A 12,214-nucleotide genomic window follows, 5' to 3' on the forward strand; every position below is an offset into this window, starting at 1 on the left:
AGAAACTTGCTTTCTATAATCAAGTTTACGCCATGCTTTTCATATGGCTATTTTGTGCCTAGCATCGGAAAAAAGAAAACATTTTAAAGGCCCTGTACTTGGGACTGTCACACTAATTACTATATCGACTAATCGTTCAATAAATGACTGATAAACAATACATTTTTGGACCCATTATTTATTGCCTTTACATTTATTTGCATTTGCTCCCATCTTTCTTTGTGATCATTTGCATTTTAGCTAAACAAATTTATGTTTGATTGTACTTCAAATTGATTGCAAAAGAACGTAGTGTGCCTCACTGCCTGTGTGAATGTAGTGTGTGAGTGAATGGTTGGTGGTAGAGGGAGAGCGGCAGCTTCACTTCTGCCCCTGGGCTGCCAGTACGGAGAGAATAAATAATGATTGCGGTGTAGGGTACTAATATTTACTGAATTGTTCTGCAGTGCCCCATATGAAGCATTGCCATCCATTGTGAATTAGCTGTTGCTAGCACGGTAAAGCTCCACTCTGTGCACTGAAAGTTGTGTAAAGTTAAGATTCGGTGTGTTAGAAATGTGTTTGGAGAGGTTGGAATAACTTCATTCACTCTTTCTTTGTTTATAAACCCGAAAAAATGTTTTAGTGTGGTTATTTGCTTTTTGAGGTATTGATTACTATCCAACAAAAACTGCACTTAAATGATCCCATTTTTCATGCTTACTTTGGCAAACTCATGTCCTCCGCAAACAACTTGTACGTGTCCTGCTAACCCTGTAGTTTAGTTCTCTACAAACATGCCCTGAAATGCATGTGATCCTTGTCTTAGTTTGGTACATGAACAATATTGCATTGAACATACAGTTTACAGTTGTGCTCAAAGTGAGTGAAGAAGGTTCTGTATATAATCTAATGGTAAAGCAGCCCATTCCTCTTGATCATAAACTTTTGATCAGGGTCATATTTGGTACTTCTAAAATCTAACATTCTGCCAGGGTGTGTAAACCTTTGAGCACAACTGCATCTTGTCTGGCATCCGTAATGGGCTCCTGCTTTTGCTTCAGTCTTCGGTTTCCCGAGGCCCAGCTGCTGTAAAGTCCTCACCCTGATTGATATTCTCTGTCCCTCAGCTTCTCAGCGCTGCACCACGCCGCTCTGACAGGAACCACCGAGCTGCTGTCGCTGCTGCTGGAGGCGCAGGCCACGGTGGACATCAAAGACATCAATGGTAAACAGCATGACAAGGAATCTGCCATCCAGGCTTTTTATCTCTTAACTTAGGTGCTTTCCTTTCCTTTCCTGGTTTAGACATGCTTTACATCCACTTCTGACACAATATTTGAATCCAGTTTAGGTCTATTTTGGATACCCAGTTTTATCTTATTAAATCTTTTCGTCTAATATTTCATGACCCATCCTTTTGACCCATCCTTCAACCACTCAGAGCAGTTGTAGAGTGTTTGAGTCTGGATGACCCGGAGGCTTTGTGCTGGTCTGACCATTCAAGGTCGGTGACGCCTCCACACGAACATGTAGCCTCGGTTGTGTCTTTTTGATAAGCAAGTCAAAACAAAAGGCGCCTAAGAACCAAGGTTATGGTTGTACTTCACTGATGGCCAGCAACAAAAAGCTTGAGTGTCCGGCTTCAACTTTTTCTTTCTGTTTGTCTTCTGTAAATAAAAGGATAAGCGTGTATTCTGGCTGGCCAGGCTACACCGATGGTACAGCATGGCCCAATAGATACATCACAAATTGATTTTACTGTCCATCAAAGAGTATGTTGCTAGAGGTTTTAACATCTTCAAGCAGTGCAATGATTAAATTAGAATTCAATGTTGTTGCATATGTTTGCTTGACATTTCATCAACTCCAAAAAGTGCACATAAAATGAAAAGAGTGATTTTGAGTAATCGTTGACCCAGTAGAAATTCACTCTGATGTCAAGCACGGCCCGAGCAGATTTTTTCTTCTTTCTTGTGTCGCACTGAGCATCAAATGGGATGCGGCACGTATGAATAAATTTGACAGGCTTTTGAAGTACCAGTGGCAGCGGCGTCGGGCAGAAATCCTCATTTTCAAAGCCAAAGGAAGGACGATGGATTTCTGCTGAAGTCAAAAGTGCGGCTGTCTAACAAGGAGGACGCCTGAGGAGGGGGGGGGGGGTTACTGGGGGGGCGGTGGTAAATCCTGACCACTCTCCAGGGTCAAGCCAACGGCCAAGAATATCATGTCGTTTGATTCCTATCGATCCAGGTTGTCAGCGAGGAAACCCCAAAGCACATGGCAATTTATTATGCATAGCTCTGTCTCACAAAGTCTGTGCACTTTTCTTCCACTCTAAAGACTAAATTAAGGCATCAAAGTAATAATATGTTTCTTAGTCTTTATTCATGTTTTTAGATCTTGGAGAGCCTCTACAGCAGGGGTGGCCAACCCGCGGCTCTCGAACCGCATGCGGCTCTTGGCCAATCAGAGTGCGGCTCTTTGCATGATTGGATATGTTTAATACAATGCGGCTCTTTGCAAAATAATTGGTAAATATTTCCCATAAACTGTAACAGTCTTTGACCAAAAATCCAACCATCGTCCTACAGACCCTGTTTCCATCTCTACATGAATGAGAGTCTGTATCTCCCTTGTTTTCGAGGCGGCGTGTAAAAGGAGCCCGTGCAGCCTCACTCACAGCGGGATGTAGGTTAAACAACAGGCAGATCGTGGCACTAGGATTAGCTTCTGTGCTTTTCAGGTTTCTGATCAGCTACTCTTTATTTGATGTAATTTGGCCACATATTCACAGAAAAAGATCAAAATTAGGAAATGGAAAAAAGCGGAGCTCTTTTGAAGCTTATGATGCGAAGCGCGACATCGTAACGCGGAAATACACAAAGTCATGACTTTTCTTTCACACGTGCTATAACTGTAACAGATGCAACTTAAAACAGACTCTCAGATCCTCCAGAGGCTCCTGGTTAAAGTTCATGAACTTTGTGCAGCCTAGAGTGCGTTCTCTGCACAGTCCAGTCAGGACGAAGCTGCAGGCAGTGAGCCACAGGCCAGGGGCAGATCAGATAAGGGGGCTCAGTGGGCAGGGCCCCCCATACAAACACACCCCAGCATTAAATCAAATAATAATAATAATAATCTAATTCTGTCTCAGTCAGAGCAGAAAGCACAACATTTCAGTTAATATACATGTATTTCAATCTTGTTGAGGAGTAAAACCATTCAATCTAACACAATTATTCAAAAAACAGAAAAAGGCCAGGCATAAAATTATAGTTTATTGTGATTAAATAAAACGGTCACATTCTATTTAATCACAATAAAGTACCGCCCCGGGATCTCGCTAATGGTCGGTGCCTTTGTGGCTCTTCACAGGATCAAGGTTGAAAATTTCAGCTCTTGGTCTCTGACTAGTTGGCCACCCCTGCTCTACAGGTAATATTTAAGTGGGTATTACACAAAATGGACTTCTTACCATGTTACAGTGTTGTTATCAAAAAGGTGTGTTGTCTTGTCAAAAACATACTGTACCTAGAACTGTGTTTTGAGCCACTCGCATGTTTAAGTAATCTTTGAATCTTTACCCATGGCTGTTTTTTTGTGTGAATGATAGGTAGGTGCAGTGGTTAGCACGCAAGAAGGTTTGCAATGGTTTCCTCGTGTCTGCTTAAAAACATGTACAATAGGTTCACCTCTGGTCAGGGAAAAAGAGATTTTTAATCTTCTTACCTCCCCCTTTGACCGAGTGCACTTTCTCCAGTTCAGTTTTACCCAAATCTTAGGGTGTTCAGACCAGAAAAGTTCTTTGCTCTGCTTGTTTGTTCTGGATCAGAAGCGGACTTTTTTTTTTTTTCGTTTGGTGCAGTTCGTATTCAGACTGTACTTTTTGCAAGAGAACTATATTTTGTAAACACATACACATGTGTGACGATCGATGCTCCCATTGGACAGCAAGGACCACAAGAAATGAAATAAAAAATAATATTTGACGCTTACTATGATAATAAAAGAAATGTAAGAGACTAAACCACTGACCATTAACCTCAGCTTCACCGGAGCAGCTGGAGGAGGAGGTGTTTTGTACGGATGAAGGATCGTCTGCTGAGCTGTTTGTTTCTATTATGTCCACGGGACAAACTGTTGGTCTTGTTCCTCCTCTTTTTTAATGCGTCTCGTACTTTCATTTAAGTTTGGCAAAGTTTTTTCCACTTTGACGCCGCAGCTGTTCAGGAAACCGCTCAAAGCCCCTCTCCTTCATTTTCTCGCTGAACAGAAACACATTTTTGTGTGTCTTTTCTAGCAGTTGGGTTAGTGCGTATCTGCCCAAATATCCAGGAGTCAGTGTCTCCTCGTTGCTCCAGGTCTGTCCACGGCTCATTGTTTGAAGCATCCATCCAGTATTAGCGTTAGCAGCAGCAAAGGGATAACTTTTCCCACGGTGCCTTGCTATGGTGGCTTGTTAAGCCCAAAAAGGCGCATGTATCCTGCAGTTGTTTCGGATCAACAGTGGTTTGTATTCACGCCTGAAGCGAACTGGACCAGAGTCTGTTTGGAAGCGACCGAGACCACCTGAAAAAGTGGGTCTCGCTCCGGTTCTTTGATCCGCACCAGGATTTGTTTCTTGTATTCACACCTGCATAAAAAAATGTGGACCAAAACAGTGCAGGTCTGAATACACCCTGAAAGCGTACAGACTATAGGCCAGTGTAATACCTCATTTGAAAGCTAAGACCTACAAAAGTTTTTTTGTCGCTGCTTTTTCACATTTTTTTGTTCTTTCATTTTTTTTTTTCTTTTCTTTCGTTGCTTTTTTTAAAACATTTTTGTCGTGTTTACCTCAGTTTTTGATTACATTTTTGTCATGTTTTTTGTTGCTTTTTCATTGCTCTTTAGTCGTGTTTTTGTGGCTTTTTTTTTATTGTGTCACTGTTGCTTTTCGTGTCACGTTTTTGCTCTTTTGCCACTTTTCGTGTCACATTTTTTGTCACGTTTTTCATCCTTGTTTACGTTGCTATTTTAACGCTGCTTTCAAGAAGCTTTCAGATTTGGGTAAAGCCAAAATGTACTGGGTTCAAGTGAGGGTTAAGAGGTTAAATAAAGGTCAAATAAATAAAATAAGTAAATATCTTACGAGTGGATTTATTTGGGTACTACTTGCAGCTGTGGTGTGGAGCAGCCTTACTTCTGTTATCCTTATTTGAAAATATTAAAACTAAATATGTGTTGTTTGGAATTTGCAGTCCTGCGTTTTGTTTTATGCCAATTATTTTTTACATTTGTACAAAGACAGTATTTCAGCGCCCTCGAATGAACTGCCGCTGTGGTGTAATTAAAAGTGACAGCCCGTCAAAGAGAAAATGCCGGAAGTCTGTCATTTTAGGTGTTTTTGTCTGGCTTTTCTGCACCCCTCAGGCCACATTGTGCTAACGCTTCCGGGAGGTAGATTGAGAACAACTGGTGCTCCTTATTTATAACAAATTCATAATGAAGCATCGTCATCAAAAATGGGATTTGCCTTTGCTTTTTGTCTGCGCCCTAATGTAACCTCCTTCTGATTATGAGGGCAAGATTAATGCCAGTTGGTTAAAAAAGTGGTTAATGCATGCCGGTAGCAAAAGGAAGGATATCTTATTTATAAAGAGATTTTAAAAGACACAAGGGAAAAGGTACAAGGAGCAATTTTTGAAACCTCGGCAGAAGGAAAGACGTTGATAAGTATAAGCCTGAGCACGATGAAGGATATGGTGCTGTTGTGGTGGTGAAAGAGGATGAGGCCGATATACAATACAATCTTTGCACAATATTCTTTGCAAATAACAAAATACTGTCTCTCCCTTATTAAGTATAAAACCTGCTATAACTCTGTGGTTTTGACCTCGAGCAGCTCTTGTTGAAACCCAAGTGCTTCTTCCTGATTTTGTCTCTGATTCCATTCAACTTGCAGTCTTTCACTCGTCAGTCTTTCACTCCTCATCGCATCTTCTCCGCAGGCATGCGTCCACTCCATTACGCCGCGTGGCAGGGCAAAGCCGACTCCGTCCTCCTGCTGCTGCGTTCAGGTGCTTCAGTCAACTCCCCTTCACTCGACGGACAGATCCCCTTACACCTGTCTGCGCAATATGGACACTACGAGGTGGTGAGTACCGTCAACAAGAGACCACCCCCTTCAGGCGCAGGAACCGCCGCCGCACTATGTACTATAGTTGTGTATTGGTTTAGTTTTTTAGTTCTTTCCTGCATTATATAGGACATATGGAATGCTTTATTGAGGCGCTGTAATCTTGTATATCTGTGTAGTACAACGTAAAACGCGGTACTGGCCCTTTAAATGATTTGAATCTGTTTTATTTATTTATTGAACATTGCAGCACAGAGTGAAAGAGGTGGGAAGAGACAAGCTGTTCGGACTCAAATCCTCCAGTGCTGATGTAGAGGAGAAGCTTTCCACCGCAGCATAATTTCACACAGCAAAAACTCAATTTCACTCTCCCAAAGTCCAAACCGGTTACTGCCACAGGACTGTCTGGTCGACCCGTCAATGTTTTAATGTGAGTTGTAGCAGGGGCCGATACAAGACACAGTTTTGGAATGGAATCTCCAAACAAAAAATGGCCAAATGTTTTCCCTGATCATCATTATTTGGAAGTGATTGGATTCGTCCTTGACCAACACCAAGCTCAGAATTTTGAATATTGGCTATACTAGGGATGCACCTATGCCGCTACAACATGCTTGTACTTACACTCATTCATGAGGTCCCGATACCAGAAACCTATACCACTTGACGTGTGGCCGGCGCTCCTACAGGACGCAGCTCTACGCTGAGGAGAGAAAAGAGCAACAAACTGGAGAATTCTTCAGTGAAAATGCAATATTCCACATAGAGCTGACTTTATTACAGACGACACTCCCTAAATCAGAGTCTGTGCTGGATTAAACCAGAGCTAAATGTCGTTAGCAGTGTTTACGAGATACAAGCTAATGTTGCTAAGCTAGCCGCTAACTCGCGGCTATCAGTTTTGGCGATTCTTACTCCGTTTTATGCCCAGGGGTTTATTCATCTTTAAAACTAACCCAGCAACTAAAACGTACTTAGAAAATCCAAAATAAAAGACATACTGCATGTTTATATTGAGCGAAAGTGAGCTGCAGCAATGCACAATGCTGTAGCTACTGGATAAGTTGCTATAAACACACGGAGCTGAAGTAAAGGCGAAAAGAGACCCTTTCGCTGCAGTAATAAGTAACCATCTCAATACTATTGTTAAAATAATAATACATAAATGAATAAAGCACAAGCATTGAGAAGCTTTTGGACATGAGCTGTTGTGCAGTGCAATAAAAATAAAAAATGATATTAAATGAAAAAAAAATGGCATCATACAATTTTGATATGACTTCTCTTCAAAGTGTAGTCTACTTTACTTAACGAAATGTAAATGAGTAGATTAACTAATTACAAACCAATCTGCTGCAAAAAAGTAAATATGTTGAAGAAAATGCCTTGTACTCGTATCGGTATTTGATATCGGCAGATACTTAAATCTAAGTGGTAAAAAGTGGTATCGGTGCATCCCTAGTCTACACCATCATTTGACCTGAGTTCATATGTGCCGAGAGTGAAGGCTAGTGCAGTGTAGCAGTGAAATGCACACCTTTTGTGTGTCCCCTTGTATTGTCTACAAAGAGACAAACATTCCTGTCTTCTCACCTCGTCTCTCTCCATTGGAATTGCACCTACCTGCTCATATAACCGATAGCGCTCACCTTTTGCCAGGATAATAGCTGCGAGTCGGAATACCGGCCACTCTAGAGCTCTCCTGTTACTCTTCGGTGTTCAAAGACTTAACAGTGAGACCCGACACGGCAGGTATCGCTTACAGCTGACTTTCTCTTTCTTCTGGCAGTCGGAGATGTTGCTGCAGCACCAGTCCAACCCATGTATGAGGAACAAAGCCAAGAAGACGCCCCTGGATTTGGCTTGTGAATTTGGAAGACTAAAGGTACATGTAAAAGAAAACCGTCAGATATTTTATGAAAGAAAAAAAACATTGAGTTTGACAAGAGAGTGCAATCTTGCTTTGTAAATGTGGGCCTAATCATGTGACCATTACAAGTGAAACCTCTCCGAATGGATTAGTATTTTTTCAGCTTGTTGTCTAATTAGGGTCATTAGTTGCTGTCTTGGATAAGAAGCGGAACACAAAAGGCAACCAAGATCATGCTGTAATCCAAATATTTCCTTTCTGGAACATGGGTGAAATATACACGTGCATGCGCAGATGTTTATTTATAATTTAGTGCCCATTTTCTCCAAATGAGGTTTTAATTCCACTCGTTACAACATCTCAACTTTAGTAACTCCTACAGACTCCAAACTTGACAGGCTTGGACTTAACAATGTTTATTTTAAATTAAAATAAAAACATTTATATCTAATTCTTACCTGTTTTATTGAGCTTTGAACGGCTACAAACAACGTGAAATTAAAATTTTTGCTTGTTATAGCTCATTATTTAGCTGCTTGTTACAGTTTATTAAAAAACTAAACATCCAAAATGAAAAAAATTATTCATAATCCTAATTTATCATTATCAACAAAATAAAACCATACATTTCAACTTCCATCCATCCATTTGCTTCCTCTTTATCCGGGGCCGGGTCGCGGGGGCAGCAGTCTCAGCAGAGATGCCCAAACTTCCCGATCCACACACACCTCCTCCAGCTGTTCTGGGGGGACCCCGAGGCCACACCAGGCCAGCTCGGAGACATAGTCCCACCACAGTGTCCTGGGCCTTCCACGAGGCCTTGTCCCACTAGGACATGCCTGGAACACCTCCCGCGGGAGGCGACCAGGAGGCAGCCGGAACAGATGCCCGAGTCACCTCAGCTGGCTCCTTTCAACGTGAAGGAGCAGCGACTCTACTCCGAACTCCTCTCGGGTAACTGAGCTCCTCACCCGATCTCGAAGGGTGCACCCAGCCACCCTGTGAAGGAAACTCATTACGGCCGCTTGTATTCGCGATCTTGTCCTTTCGGTCATGACCCAAATCTCATGACCATAGGTGAGGGCGGGAACGTAGATCGATCGGTAAATCGAGAGCTTTGCCCCGACTCAGCTCCCTCTTCACCACGACAGACCGATACAGCGACCGCATCACTGCTGACGCCGCACCGATCCGTCTGTCCATCTCACGCTCCATCCGTCCCTCACTCAGAACAAGACCCCGAGATACTTGAACTCCTCCACTTGAGGTAAGGACTCCCCACCGACCTGTAGAGGGGAAGGAGAACCATGGCCTCAGATTTGGAGGTGCTGATCCTCATCCCGGCCGCTACACACTCAGCTACAAACCGCCCCAGGGCAGCTGAAGGTCCTGGTTCGTTGAAGCCATCAGAACAACATCATCTGCAAACAGCAGAGATGAGATCCTGAGGCTCCCAAACCGGACATCCTCCGGCCCCTGGCTGCGCCTAGAAATTCTGTCCATAAAAGTAATGAACAGAACCGGTGACAAAGGGCAGCCCTGAGGAGACCAACACGCACCGGGAACAGGTCTGACTTACTGCCGGCAATGCGAACCAGGCTCCTGCTGCTCATACAGGGAACGGACAGCCCTTAACAGAGGGCCCCGGACCCCATACTCCCGGAGCACCCCCCACAGGGCACCACGAGGGACGCGGTCGAACGCTTTCTCCAAGTCCACAAAACACATGTGGACTGGTTGGGCGAACTCCCATGAACCCTCAAGCACCCGACGGAGGGTATAGAGCTGGTCCAGTGTGCCACGACGAAAACCGCATTGTTCCTCCTGGATCCAAGGTTCGACTCTCTCTCTCTCTCATAAAATTTAAAGAATCTATTCCAAAAATGCATTACATCTGTTGGGATGAACCGTTATCCACAATACAAACATCAGCATCACATTTCCTTAAGCTTAATTTAGTGTATAATAACTGATTCGCAGCTCTTGATACGTCGTTGAAATGAGTAAGTACCTAATCCCAGCCAGTGTGTTTCAACGCTGGAAATGCACCAGGGCAGATCATGACAGTGAACATTTAGCAGCCTGGGAAAACAGCTGGCCTTAAGCGCACATGAGGCAGAGTCAGACAAGCTCTTTAGCTCCACCGCAGTGCGTGTCCAAAGCCCTCAAAGCAGATCTTCCTCTGGCTGCAATAGGCTTACTTTAGCTGAGGGCAGACTGTCTTGGCATAAGTTCATGTTTGACAACAGCAATAACGCTAAGGCCATTCGGAATTGTAAATAACTGGATTGGCAAGAGTGGTTAAGACATTGAAAATCATCTGCAGAGGGTTTGTTAGTTGTTCTAAATAGAAATATATAAAAAAAAAAAGTTTATGCCATGGGATTTAGAAACGATGTTAAAGGAGACAAATGCAAAATTGACTTTTTTTGAGTTTTTGACCATGTTCAAATGTGCCCTCGTCTTAATCACAACTGGGATAGTATTTCACTCTTCCATTTGTGCAGTATTATTTAGTGGCGTAATTCCCAGACTAGTGAGTGCACCTGAACATAAGCCGCAACAACATAATTCATAAATGCTTTAAAAAATTAAATATTTCAACTGGACTTTATTTTGATTAGTTGTTGTATCAACTAAAACCTTTCAACAGTCATCCAACTGTCATCCTCAGTTAGGTCTTTGAGACTAAGCACTGGTCTTATATACACAGCTGTAGGTGATGACCCAATAGGCCACACATGTGACAGTTGGGTGTTGCCAGATTAGATGGCATACCTCCCTTTGAGGCAACCCCCCTTTAGTCTAAGGGGAAAAAGGTGTTAACTCTCAAACATCTGAGGTATTGTCTTAAGCACAGCACTATAAGTAGTATTTATTATTTATTTTCCCCCTATTGAAAGGTTTTAGTTGATACAAAAAACTAATCAAAATAAAGTCCAGTTGAAATATTTAATAATTAAGCATTTATGTTACTTGAATGAAAAAAAAAAGAGCTTACATAGAATAATTTATTAAAAAAAACATCTTTTGTGCATAGGCCGCACTGGTCTTTAAGCCGCAGCTGTCCACACTGTTCCGCATTTGAAGCGCCATCAGCGCTGGAAATACTGGACAAAAATTTCAAGAGAACGATGCCTACAGATACATTTACTTTTAGAAAAGTGTGTTAAGAACGTAAAAGTTTATAACGACTCCTCTTCAGCTGCTCTGAGCTGGCTTCGCTTCAGTGAACACATTTATTTTGCACCTGAAGCCACATACCAGCGCGGGAGGGCATCCTGCGGCCCCCAACCATAAAAATCTACAAATTAGCCGCACCATTGTAGGCATGGCAAGGCATGTTTATTTATACCGCGCATTTTGTATACAAGGCAACTCAATGTGCCTATAAGCCGCAAGGTGCTGAAGCACTCTGATCTGTATTTCTGCTCTCCGCATTTTTAAAGAACAACTAACCCCCAAATCAACTTTTTTTTCTAGCTAAGTTGTATAAATGGGTATCTTATAGTGTTGTCTACGTGTATATGTCACTATTTTAACAATTTAGTGCAAATTTGTTGAAATCCTGTCTTTGTGTCCCAAACCGTCCGTGTGGCGCCATCTGCAGCGAACTGTCGGTACTGCATTTGATTTTTTGAATTCGGCACCCAATTAGCGGAGGGGAGAGAGATGATGTCAGGAGGCGAGAGATGATGTCACGGGCCCTGCCGCTCTGGGGTATAAAAGCGGCTCAGTCTCGCTCACGCCCCCGTAGCGAGTTGGAGTTGGAATAACGAGAGAATATTTTCATCGATTGTCAGGTTTGCGATTAGTTGTCATAGCATTTAGGTAGATTTTATTAGGATAGCTTTTTTATTATAAATAAGTGTATAGTTTTAGTTGTGTTAGTTGTTGAATATTGTAGTTTTAGTCACTAGTTGCTTTTATTGTTAGATTAGTTAGCTCAGTTTAGCTTAGGGCGTTTGTTAGTATTGCTTTTAGTGGTCTATCGTGTATAATTTAATTGTTAGTTGTGAATTGTACTGTGTTAGGATGGGGAGGAAGTGTAGCGTAGTGGGGCTGGAGTTTGCAAAGACCATTTTACGTGCTGATTCCTTCGCCAACTTCACCGAGGTTGAACTGGGCTATGCTAGTCTTCTCCGTTTGAAGAGCGAGGCCGTCCCCACAGACACTCCTGCCCCGCCAACAATGTGAGGTGAGTGAGAAAAATAATGATTTACCCATTTTGGATTTGGTAGTAA

At 42.5% G+C, this 12,214-nt stretch overlaps 1 protein-coding gene across 3 annotated transcripts in view; it reads left to right on the plus strand.

Annotated features, from left to right (window-relative positions):
* LOC306978994 (CASK interacting protein 2) overlaps positions 1-12,214 on the plus strand; it is a 68,482-nt gene that overhangs the window by 28,554 nt on the left and 27,714 nt on the right. For all 3 annotated transcript variants that reach the window (XM_079577750.1, XM_079577751.1, XM_079577752.1), the window contains exons 4-6: positions 1,110-1,207; positions 5,973-6,118; positions 7,890-7,985. In XM_079577750.1, the coding sequence (XP_079433876.1) occupies positions 1,110-1,207; positions 5,973-6,118; positions 7,890-7,985 (340 nt within the window). The remainder of the gene's footprint in view (positions 1-1,109; positions 1,208-5,972; positions 6,119-7,889; positions 7,986-12,214) is intronic.

Source organism: Gobius niger (genome assembly GCF_951799975.1).
Source record: "Gobius niger genome assembly, chromosome: 19".
NCBI classification, from domain to species: domain Eukaryota; kingdom Metazoa; phylum Chordata; class Actinopteri; order Gobiiformes; family Gobiidae; genus Gobius; species Gobius niger.